The sequence below is a fragment of the Carlito syrichta genome, unplaced genomic scaffold (genome assembly GCF_000164805.1).
Source record: "Carlito syrichta isolate Samal-C Ts95f unplaced genomic scaffold, Tarsius_syrichta-2.0.1 Scaffold314335, whole genome shotgun sequence".
Classification (NCBI taxonomy): Eukaryota; Metazoa; Chordata; class Mammalia; order Primates; family Tarsiidae; genus Carlito; species Carlito syrichta.
The window spans coordinates 1,095,164-1,105,620 of NW_007258431.1; the positions used below are offsets into that span (position 1 = coordinate 1,095,164).

General features: G+C 41.1%; 1 protein-coding gene across 1 annotated transcript in view; it reads right to left on the minus strand.

The window, feature by feature from the left end:
- Positions 1-9,513, minus strand: part of RBMX2 (RNA binding motif protein, X-linked 2) — an 11,569-nt gene extending 2,056 nt beyond the window's left edge. Inside the window, 4 exon segments of the mRNA XM_008071462.2 lie at positions 1,424-1,553; positions 7,862-7,913; positions 9,124-9,239; positions 9,449-9,513. Of these exon segments, the coding sequence (XP_008069653.2) occupies positions 1,424-1,553; positions 7,862-7,913; positions 9,124-9,239; positions 9,449-9,513 (363 nt within the window).
- Between the last annotated feature and the right edge of the window lie 944 nt (positions 9,514-10,457).

Below are 10,457 nucleotides of genomic sequence, written 5' to 3' on the forward strand. Positions count from 1 at the left end.
CTGAGCCCGCGGGTTTGAGACCTGCCTGGGCAACTTGACAAGACCTCATCTCTACAACAAATCAAAAATTAGCCGGGTGTGGTAGCGCCCGCTTGTACTTCTACCTACCTGGAAGGCTGAGGCAGAAGGATCGCCGGAGCCCAGCAGGACGAGGCTGTGGTGGCTGGGAGCGGCCACTGCACTCCAGTCTGGGTGACAGAGTGAGACTCCAACTCAAAAAAAAAGACCATCTTCTTTTTTCTTAAGCCTTCACACCTTGCTCTAGCCCCACCATATTGGAACAATAAGCTCACACTGAATCTTAGGCCATGAATTACAACTCTCCAGGTGAACAGCAATAAAAAACTCCTCACTTAAAATACAAACATTCTAGCCAGGTAAAGCGGTTCATGCTTGTAATTTCAGCACTTTGAGAGGCAGGGGTGGGAGGATCACTTGAGCCCAGGAGTTCAAGACCAGCCTGAGCAACATAGCAAGACTTCATCTCTAAAAAAAAAAAAAAAAATAGAAAAATTAGCCAGGCATGGTGGTGCACACTTGTAATCCCAGCTACTCAGGAGGCTGCGGCAGAAGGATTGCCTGAGCCCAGGAGGTTGACTGTGCCACAGCACTCCAGCCTAGGTGAAAGAGTGAGATATACACACACACACACACACACACGCACACACACACACACACACGCACGCAGATTATTCTTACCTTGAAGCCTGAGTAGCTTCTGTCATGTACTGTTACCCATTTTGAAACATTTTTGAAAATCATCCTTTTACAGTGACTTCCCTCTGACTGTAGGCTCACTTAAAAATTAAGCCTAGGACCTTGTTCCACCCTGTCCTATCAGTACAGGGACCACGTGGAGCATAAATAAGCCTGACTTATCCTACCTCCATCTCTAATCTCAGTGCCTCACTTGCAGCAATGAGGATGAGAGGGAGCAGAGGAGAGAACATTTCAGAATGAGGTAATTTTGTAGAATTTGTCATCAGATTAACAATATGCTAGGTCACTGGAGATATATATGGCTGTGTCCTAGGTCATGTCCTCTGACAGAGGACAATATGGAAGAGCAGTGTTTACTAGTCTCTTCATTTTCCAGTGCACCAGAGATGAGAGTGAAGGGTGAGAAAGGAAAGATGAAAAACAGAGGCCTACATGGGGAGAAGAGCGGGCCTGGTATCTATGCTCCTTGGGAGATAGTCTGCTCACAGATGGGACAAAGAACAAGTCCTGGCAGGGCCACAAGCCTACAAAATTATGGCCCAGAATCACTTCCTGGCCAGTGTGTCTCCACACCTCTACCACCCTTGCAACACACTTGACTGACCAGTACTGTCCTTGCACCTGTGGGGACTACATATAAAACAAAACCTAACCCCTACACATGGGGAAGTCTAGCCAAATCCAGCTTAAGAAGCACACTCACCTTGATCCCATTAAAATTGTCAACAGCCAGAATTGTACTCCTCTGGTCTTCATAGCACAGGAAACAGAATCCTTTGGATTTCCCAGTCTTCTTGTCTCGCACAAGATTAATATTAACGACCTCCCCATATCTACAATAAAGTAAGACACTATCAACTTAAAATGCAACAACTTGCAGGTTGGGTTTTAAAACAAAATTCAAGTAATACAGTCTGTACAGGAGACATATCTAGAACAAGATAGCATAGAAAGGTTGAAAATAAAAAAAGATAAGAACAGGAACACTCAATTTAAAAAACAGATGGCAATATCAAGAGCAAAAATAAACTCAAGGCCAAAATAAAGCATTATATGGGACTAAAAAGGTTATGTTACACTGAAAAAAGGCCTAATACATAACCGAGGTATAAGTCATAAAACTAAGCATCAATTAAGAAATTAAAAATTTTAATTACAAAGAAAAACAGAGAAAGTTATGGGAAAATTTAACACATCACTTTGAAGTTTATAACAAAGAAGTGACAGAAATAAGATCAAAATAATTAATATATAGTATAAATACAAATAAACATAATTACTATAACAACTATACTAACAAATATTAATGTCAGACTATTAGATACATAGATACCTTTGAACCCACAAGATGACATTTTCCAGAATTCATGAAGCATGTATTAAAACTGACTACAGATTAGGTCTCAAATAATCCTCCCAAAATAGAATAGACCATATTCTCCAATCACAATGTTATAAAGCTGAAAATATTTTAAACAAAAACCACCCTACCTAACTAGAATTTGACACCTACTCTCCTAGCAACTGGATGAAAGAGAAAATGAAACAAAATAAAGGAAAAAAAAATCAATGGCAGACAACTTAGAGAATAACAAAAATGAGAAGAATATATACCAAAAATTATAAAATGTAGCTAAAGCCATACTCAGGAAAATGTGCAACTTTAAACGAATTTTATTGTTTTTCTTTTCTTTTCTTTTCTTTGAGTTGGAGTCTCACTCCATGGCCCAGGCTGGAGTGCGGTGGCATACACATGGCCACCCCAGCATCAACCTGCTGGACTCTAGCAATTCTTCCACCTCAGTCTTCCAAGCAGCTGGAACTACAGGCGCGTGCTACCACACCTGGCTAATTTTCAATTTATTGTAGAAATGAGGTCTCACCAAGTTGCCCAGGCTGGTCTTGAACCTGCGGGCACAGGCAATCCACTCACCTCAGCCTCCCAAAGTGCTGGGATTACAGGCAAGCTACCAAGCCCGGCCGAATTTTATTGGGTTTTTTTGTTTGTTTTTTGTTTTTTTTTGAGTTGGAGTCTCACTCTGTCGCTCAGATTGGAGTGCAGTGGCCGCTCCCAGCCACCGCAGCCTTGCCTGCTGGGCTCCAGCGATCCTTCCACCTCAGCCTTCCGAGTAGCTGGAACTACAGGTGCGTGCTACCATGCCCAGCTAATTTTTTTATTTATTGTAGAGATGAGGTCTTGCCAAGTTGCCCAGGCGGGTCTCGGACCTGCGGGCTCAGGCAATCCACTCACCTCAGCCTCCCAAAGGTACGGGATTACAGGCTGAGCCACCGAGCCCGGCTGAATTTTATTGTTAAAAAAAAAAAAGAATGAAAGTAGATCTAAAGAAATCAGACAGGAACTAATAAAGATAAAAGCAGAAATTAAACAGAAAATAGAAAAGTCTACCTTACTCCTTGTAAAAAGATAAATTTCAGATAAGTTAAAGCTTTATAAATTAAAATAAAGTCATAAAATAAAATAAGAATTGATAGATACATTACAAGATCACATATATACACCTCAGTCCAAAATCTGGCATCTTAATAAGAAATACTAGAGGCAATTCAGCTAGAGGTTGGGAACTATTTAACATTATATTAGAGGTACAGGACAATGCAGTTACATAAAAGAAAGGAGATACGAGAAATGAAAAAGAGGAAGTAGAACTACTTCTGTTTACAGATTATATATGTAGTATGTAGAGAAAATCCAAAAGAATCAATAATATGTAATGATAAAAAAACTAACAGTATAACAATTCAGTAAAGTAACAGGATATAAAGTTAAAAATTGGCCAGGCAGGTGGCTCATGCCTGTAATCCCAGTACTTTGGGAGGCCAAGGCAGGAGGCCTGCTTGCGCCCTAGGCAACACAGTAAGATCTCATCTCTACAAAAAATTAAAAAATGAGCCAGGGATGGTGGCACATGCCTGTAGAACCAATTACTCGGGAAACTGAGCCCAAAAGGTTGAGCTACAGGGAGCTGAGACTGTGCCACTGCACTCCAGTTTGGGCAACAGAGTGAGATGCTGACTCAAAAAATATATATGTAAAATAAAAATAAAATGAAGTTAAAAATCAATCACCTTCTTACACACAGCTAGAAGGAATAATGAAAAGGGAAATCCCATTTATAATAGCAACAAAAAAGATAAAATACTTAGGAATATACTTAACAACAAGTAATGTACAAAGCCTATATAAAGAAAATTTTTTAAAAACTCCTGAGAGTCACAAACATAGATGTGAACAAACATAAAGGCATCCCTTCTTAGATAGGATGACTTAATATTATAAAGGCATCAAAATCTTCCCCCAAGTTAAAACATAAATTTAATGCAATCCCAATAAAAAAAAAGTTGGGAAAACCTAAAGAAAGAAACAATGAGTGGAAGTAACTCTATAGATATTCAACAAACTGAAAAACTTCTGTGAATAACTAGTGTGGTGGTGGCAAATCAATAGAAACACAGAACAATGGAACAGAGAAACGACTCAAGTATATGTGAAAAAATTAGTATATGATAAGGGTGGCACCCCAATTTGCTGGGGAAAAATATGGACTTTTAACCAATGGTACTGGTACAACCAGAGAGCCATTTGAAAACATATACAACTGAATCCAAGCCTCACATCGTACAACAGAATAAACTCTAAATGGATCAGAAACTTCAACGTGCACAAATGCAACCATACAAGTACCAGAAAATAACACAGATGGGGAGAATACCTTCTAATTATGACTCAAAATCCAGAAGCAATAAAAAAGACTGATAAATTTAACTACATAAAAATAAAAACCCAAAGGGGAAGATTCTAAAGGGAGAGCATGAAGGAATTTTTCAGAGTGATGGAACTGTTCTTTATTTTAATTATGGGGGTGATTACACAAATCTATATACATGTTCAAACCCATAGGACTGTACACTCCCACTAAAAAAGTCCATTATACTATATACTACTTTAAATGAATGAATGCATAAAGATCAAATGACTTTGCTTAGCAAAAAAAATCCCAATAAGCAAAGTCAAAAGATAAATGACAGACTAGGAGAAAATATCTATAATTTATATAACACATAAGGAACCAGAAAACAAAGCCATAAAGGACATTATCAGGACACCCAGTGAAGCTGAATAAAGTCTACAGACTAGATAATATTGTATCTGTTGGTTTCCTGAATTTGATCACTGTACTAAGGCTAAACAAGAAACTATCTTTGTTTTTTGGGAAATACACATTGAAGAATCCACATGATAAGTGGGTATCATGTGCAACTGACTCTCTAATAGCTCAGAAAAAATCATAGTAGATATACATGGAGAGAAATAATGTCAAAGCAAGTGTGGTAAAGTGCTAACACCTGGGGACTCTGAGCAAAGGATACACTCTTTATACTAGTTTATGACCTTCCTGTTTTAAGCCTGGAGTTACTTTATAATAAAATTTTTTTACATGCAGGAGCTGGCTTGAAGGAACTCTTATTGACCCAGTTTTAGCATCAAGAAAGAATAATCTTGTTTTTTTCTTTTTTTTTTTTTGGAGTTGGAGCCTTACTGTCACCCAGGCTGGAGTGCAATGGCACACTCACAGCCACCGCAGCCTCAATCTGCTGGGCTCAGGTGATTCTTCCACCTCAGTCTTCCAAGTAGCTGGAACTACAGGCATACACCACCACGCCCAGCTAATTTTTTGATTTATTGTAGAGATGAGGGTTCACCAAGTTGCCCAGGCTGGTCTCGAACGCGTGAGCTCAGGCAATCCTCTCACCTCAGCCCCCCAAAGTGCTGGGATTATAGGTGCAAGTCACTGTGCCCGGCTAAGAATAATCTTGATAAGGTATCATATGAAATTTAAAAAAATAAGCCCATAGTACAGGTTGAGCATCCCTAATCTGAAACTCCAAAATATTTTCAGTGCCAACACACAAAATTCTTTATTGTATAACATTAACTTCAGGTATAAAGTGCATATAAAACAAATGAAGTCCAGGTGCAGTGGCTCCATCTATAATCCCAACACTTTGGGAGGCCCGAGGTGAGAGGATTGCCTGAGCCCATGGGTTCGAGATCAATCTAGGCAACTTGGCAAGCCTCATCTCTATAATAAATAAAAAAAATTAGCCAGGTGTGGTGGTGATGCTTGTTGTTCTAGCTAATTGAAAGACTGAGGTGGAAGGATCACCTGAGCCCAGCAGGTTGGGGCTGCAGTGGCCGTAAGGGTGCCACTGCACTCCAGCCTGAGCAACAGAGTGAGACTCCAACTCAAAATAAATAAATAAATAAAAATTTTAAAAAACATAAAACATAAATGAATTTTGTGTTTAGAATTGGGTCCCATCCCCAAGACATTTCATTATGTATATGCAAATCTTCCAAAATCCAAAACACCTGGTCTCAAATATTTCAGATAACGGATACCCAATCTGTAATACAAACACGACAAAATGTTATAGCAAAGAGTTAATATCCTTTATACATAAAGGGCTCATGTAAAATCAATAAGAAAACAAAGAACATACCCATAGGAAAAAACAGCAAAGGATATGAATAGATAATTTACAAAGAAAAAGGAATATTAATATGCTACAAATCTATGAAAAGATGTTCAACCTTACTGATGATGAAATAAAGGCAAAGTAAAATAATAATGAGAAGCCATATGGCAAATATTTTTAAAATAATCATTGTTGATCAGGATTCAGAAAATGGCATTCTAGTGAGAGTAGAAATTGGTACTACCTCTTCAGACAGCAATCTGGCAATTGCTTAAAAAACATCTTAAAAATGTTAACATATTGAACCATATCAGGGATGCGTATAAATATTTATATGCCATTACGTGCACTGCAACATAGTTTATAATAGCAAACCACTGGAAATAATGCCCAACATTTTTTAAAAAGATAAAAAGAAATATGCCATAACGTTTTTACTTTTCTGCCAAATGTTCTGTAATGACTATACATTACATTACCTTCATAATGAAAACAAAGTATTTTTTTCAGTAATCATTGTTATCCTGGCAAAGGCAATCTTCATGGAGAGCAATGTATGTAGCTAGAATAGAGAATGAGAATAAACATACACACACACTAGCCGTTCATCACTCAATGCAAAGAAAACAAAAACAGTGCAAGATGGAAGGTTGAAAGTACCACAAAAGAGTGGAAATTAGGCTATACCTACTGTGAAATTCCTGATGCCATATTATTTTTTACTATGCTATGAGATAATAGCAGCAGAACTTGGTGGGAGAGGGTAATGGCACACTGGTAGTAGCAGCTGATAGGAGAGGGACTGGGCAGCTGAGACAAAACCCTAGAGCTTAACAGAGTAATTAAATGGTTCACAGAGCCAGAGGACCACTACCTTTGGGTTTCTAGCTTGGGAGCACAATGTTGGAATGTTTCAGAGAAGTTGGACAACATGCACAGGCAGAGGACCATGGCAAAAGGGGCTGGCCAAGCAAACACAGATAACATACCCTGGCAGAGGAACTGCCATGGCAGGATGATAAGGCCATCTATACACAGAGGGTCCTGGCCAAGTGATTGGGCAAGTTCAGTTTTGTTCCTTGTCAGCCTGTGATTTTCAGTCTCTGGGTAAAGGAAGCAAACTACTACCTAAATCTTCTATTCTCCCACCCTAATTCCTCTGTGCTTTGCCCCAATCCTACAATGCCACACAGATGAGGGTTCAGAAGGGCCCTGTGATCATGGGTTACCCCTAGTTTGCAGAAGCCTGAGGTGGGCCAACATGGTACCTCCCTGGGAGTTCCAGTCCATTCCAACATAAGCCCACATTGAAAAAGCCTCAGTTCCAATATAAACCCACATTGAACAAGTCTCAGTTCTAATATAAGCCCACATTGAACAAGCCTCAGTGAAAGTGAAAAACAGAAACAGACCAGAATCTCCAAGACAGCCTCCCAAATTATCCAACTTCTGGGATCTTCCACATGACAGCATTCTATAATCCTGTCTTGGGACTGATCTAGACTAGAGCAGAAGCTCTTGCCCTCCCCATACAGGGATGCCATTCAGCCTATAATTAGAATAAATGGCATGTGTGATGCCACAAAAGGCACCACAAAAGTAAACTATCAATTCAGGAGGTAGGAAATGAAAGGAGACTTACTGTGAAAACACACAGATGATATCCCCTTCAGTCAGTTCATAAGGAAGCCCTCCTAGAAGAGAAAACCACATTTCAGTTCAGCAAACACTAAGTGTCTGCTACATACCAAGCACTAGGCAGGCCCTGCTCTCAAAGAAATCACAGTCTTATGCAATGACAGAAGTACATATAGGGTGCTAGCAGTACAGAAAAAGGAGTGATTAACTTTGAGTGGAAAAGCCAGGGTCACCACTAACCTAACTAATCTAATCACTTAGTCCTCACATCCAAAGTTCCACAAAGCAGATAGTTTCCATCACAAAAACCTGCTTCCATAAACATATCTTGAATTCATCTGCTCATTACCCACAAACTTACAGCTATGATGAAAATCAGTCGAAATGTGCCTGATTACAGGATTAAGGATTAATCCTAGATTAAAGATTACAAAGACACAGTTAAGCATTTCATAGGAAGTAATTTCCCTTTCAAATGTCTCTCTCCTTATCTGTAAAATGGGGATGTTAGTACTGAGTTTACAAGATTGTTGTGAGAATTAAATAAAACAATGCATATAAAGTGTTTAGCACAATGTGTGGTACAATAAACTTTTTGAAGAGTCAAACTGTATAATTACTGGTGGTAACACAGTGAATACAGGAACAGTAATGTGGCCATCGACAGAAGGCAGGAGCTAACTAGAAGAGGAAAGCGAATTCTGAGGGAAGGGAAATTGGGGAGGGCAGTTAGTAATAATGTGGGGCAGCGGCTAAGACCATGAGTTCTAGGGAAAGCCCACTTTCGTTTGTACTGAAGGCCGTGCCTCTCTCCAATCTGCAGATTGCCCCCTTTTTTAAAAAATAGAAAATAAAGCTCGCTCTTGTTCCTCCGGAGCGGGGGGGGGGGATGAGTTCTAGAATCCCATAGTTCTGGTTGTTGCACTTACTAGCAATGTGACCTTAAGGAAGTTCCTTAGCGTCTCTGTACCTCAGTTTCTCAGCTGTATAATGGGATTATGAGTGTGAAAAAGAGGGAGCGCTAATAACGGTCTCTGAGCCTTAGCAATGTGAATGACTAAGTCGCTGTAGCGGTGATTTGGCAGGGAGAGCAAACTAGGAGTGGGGGAGAAAAGAGGTATGGAAGCAGATTCCCGGGCAGACAGCAGACGGCTATAAAAAGTGGGCAAGGAATGTGGGCAGGAGTGAACGGCGGGAACGCTGAGATGGTCGAAAAAAGACCAGGAGAAACGGATGAGCACTGTGGAAGAAAGACATGGACCTCACCCAGGAAGATCCATGCGCTGTCCTTGTACTCGGAGTGCCAGGACACCTTATCGGCCACCCCCAGCTGGACCTCTCGCTCATTCAGCTCGTTGATCAGCTTCACCTTAGTTAAAGGGCTGCACGGGGGAGAGGGTGAGGGACAGAAAAGCGGACAAGTAAGTGCGGCCCGGCCTGAGCTGAGCGAGAGCAAAACTAGGAGACCAGCCGTTCTAGTCTCCGCGCCCCTCCCCCTGTTCGAACCCCCTGACACTCTACCTCCCCAGTCCCGGTGAACTAGCCCTGGCAGCCCTGCTCCCCCTTCCTCAGAGGTAAACTGAGGCCTTACTTCATCTTCGGAGGTTCGCGCTCGGTCGTTAGACATCAGCATCCGGGCGAAGGTGCGCGGCGCATGCGCGGCTCCGGCGCCGCGCGCCCGTTGGTCGAGTCGGTGACCGCGCGCCGGAATAGCTTGGCCGCGCAGGGGCGTGGCGCCTGTAAACAGGCGCGGAAGCTGTTTTCGCTCCGTGTGACTTCCTCTTAGAGAGGTGGTTTTTCCCAAGTCTCTCGATTTTTCCCTGTGTGAACTGGAGCAAGGGTTCGAGCCTAGTACGTTACAGGATCCCCAGCTTCTGGTCCGATGCCTGAAACTGATTGAGCTAGCTATAAATGTCTGCTGAATGAAGATTGAACAAGGTGCCTGATACAGCAGCGTTAGTCTCAGCCCTCATTTCGGGTCCAAAGCCCCACTTCTGCGTTCACAATAAGTCAGTTGCTCACACACAGCCCTGTCAAAGCATCCCTGTTCAAGAGTTATGGCAGAAACGTGAAGAAGATAGGCGAAAGGGTAAATCTTTTGTTGTCCCTGAAATCGCAATACACTTTATAAGCTGATTTGAACACCCACAGATTTATGAGAGCTGTTACAATCTTTTCCATAGTCTCTCCTAGTTGAGCAGGAGGCAGAAATTAATATTATTAAATTGATAGCTAACAATTGAGCAGACAATGTGCCAAACGATGCTGTGGAGTATGTGCTAAGCACTTTACATGTACTGTCTCCACCTTCACTACAACCCCATGAAGCAGGTACAATTACCACCCCCCATTTTATAGAGGAAGAAACTGAGGCTCAAAGGAATTAACTTGAAAGGTTAACTAAACTCATTATGTCAGGTTGATTTAATTCGTCCTTACTGAGCAACTGAATTTGTCCTGTACAGCTAAGGTGTGTAGATAGGAGTGTAAGGGTGGGTCTTCTGCCCTCAAAGAGCAAATATAATTGAGGGAACAAGATATATTTGCTTGACAGATTCCACTGAAGAAATATCTAGAAACCAGTAGAAGAGATGGTTGAC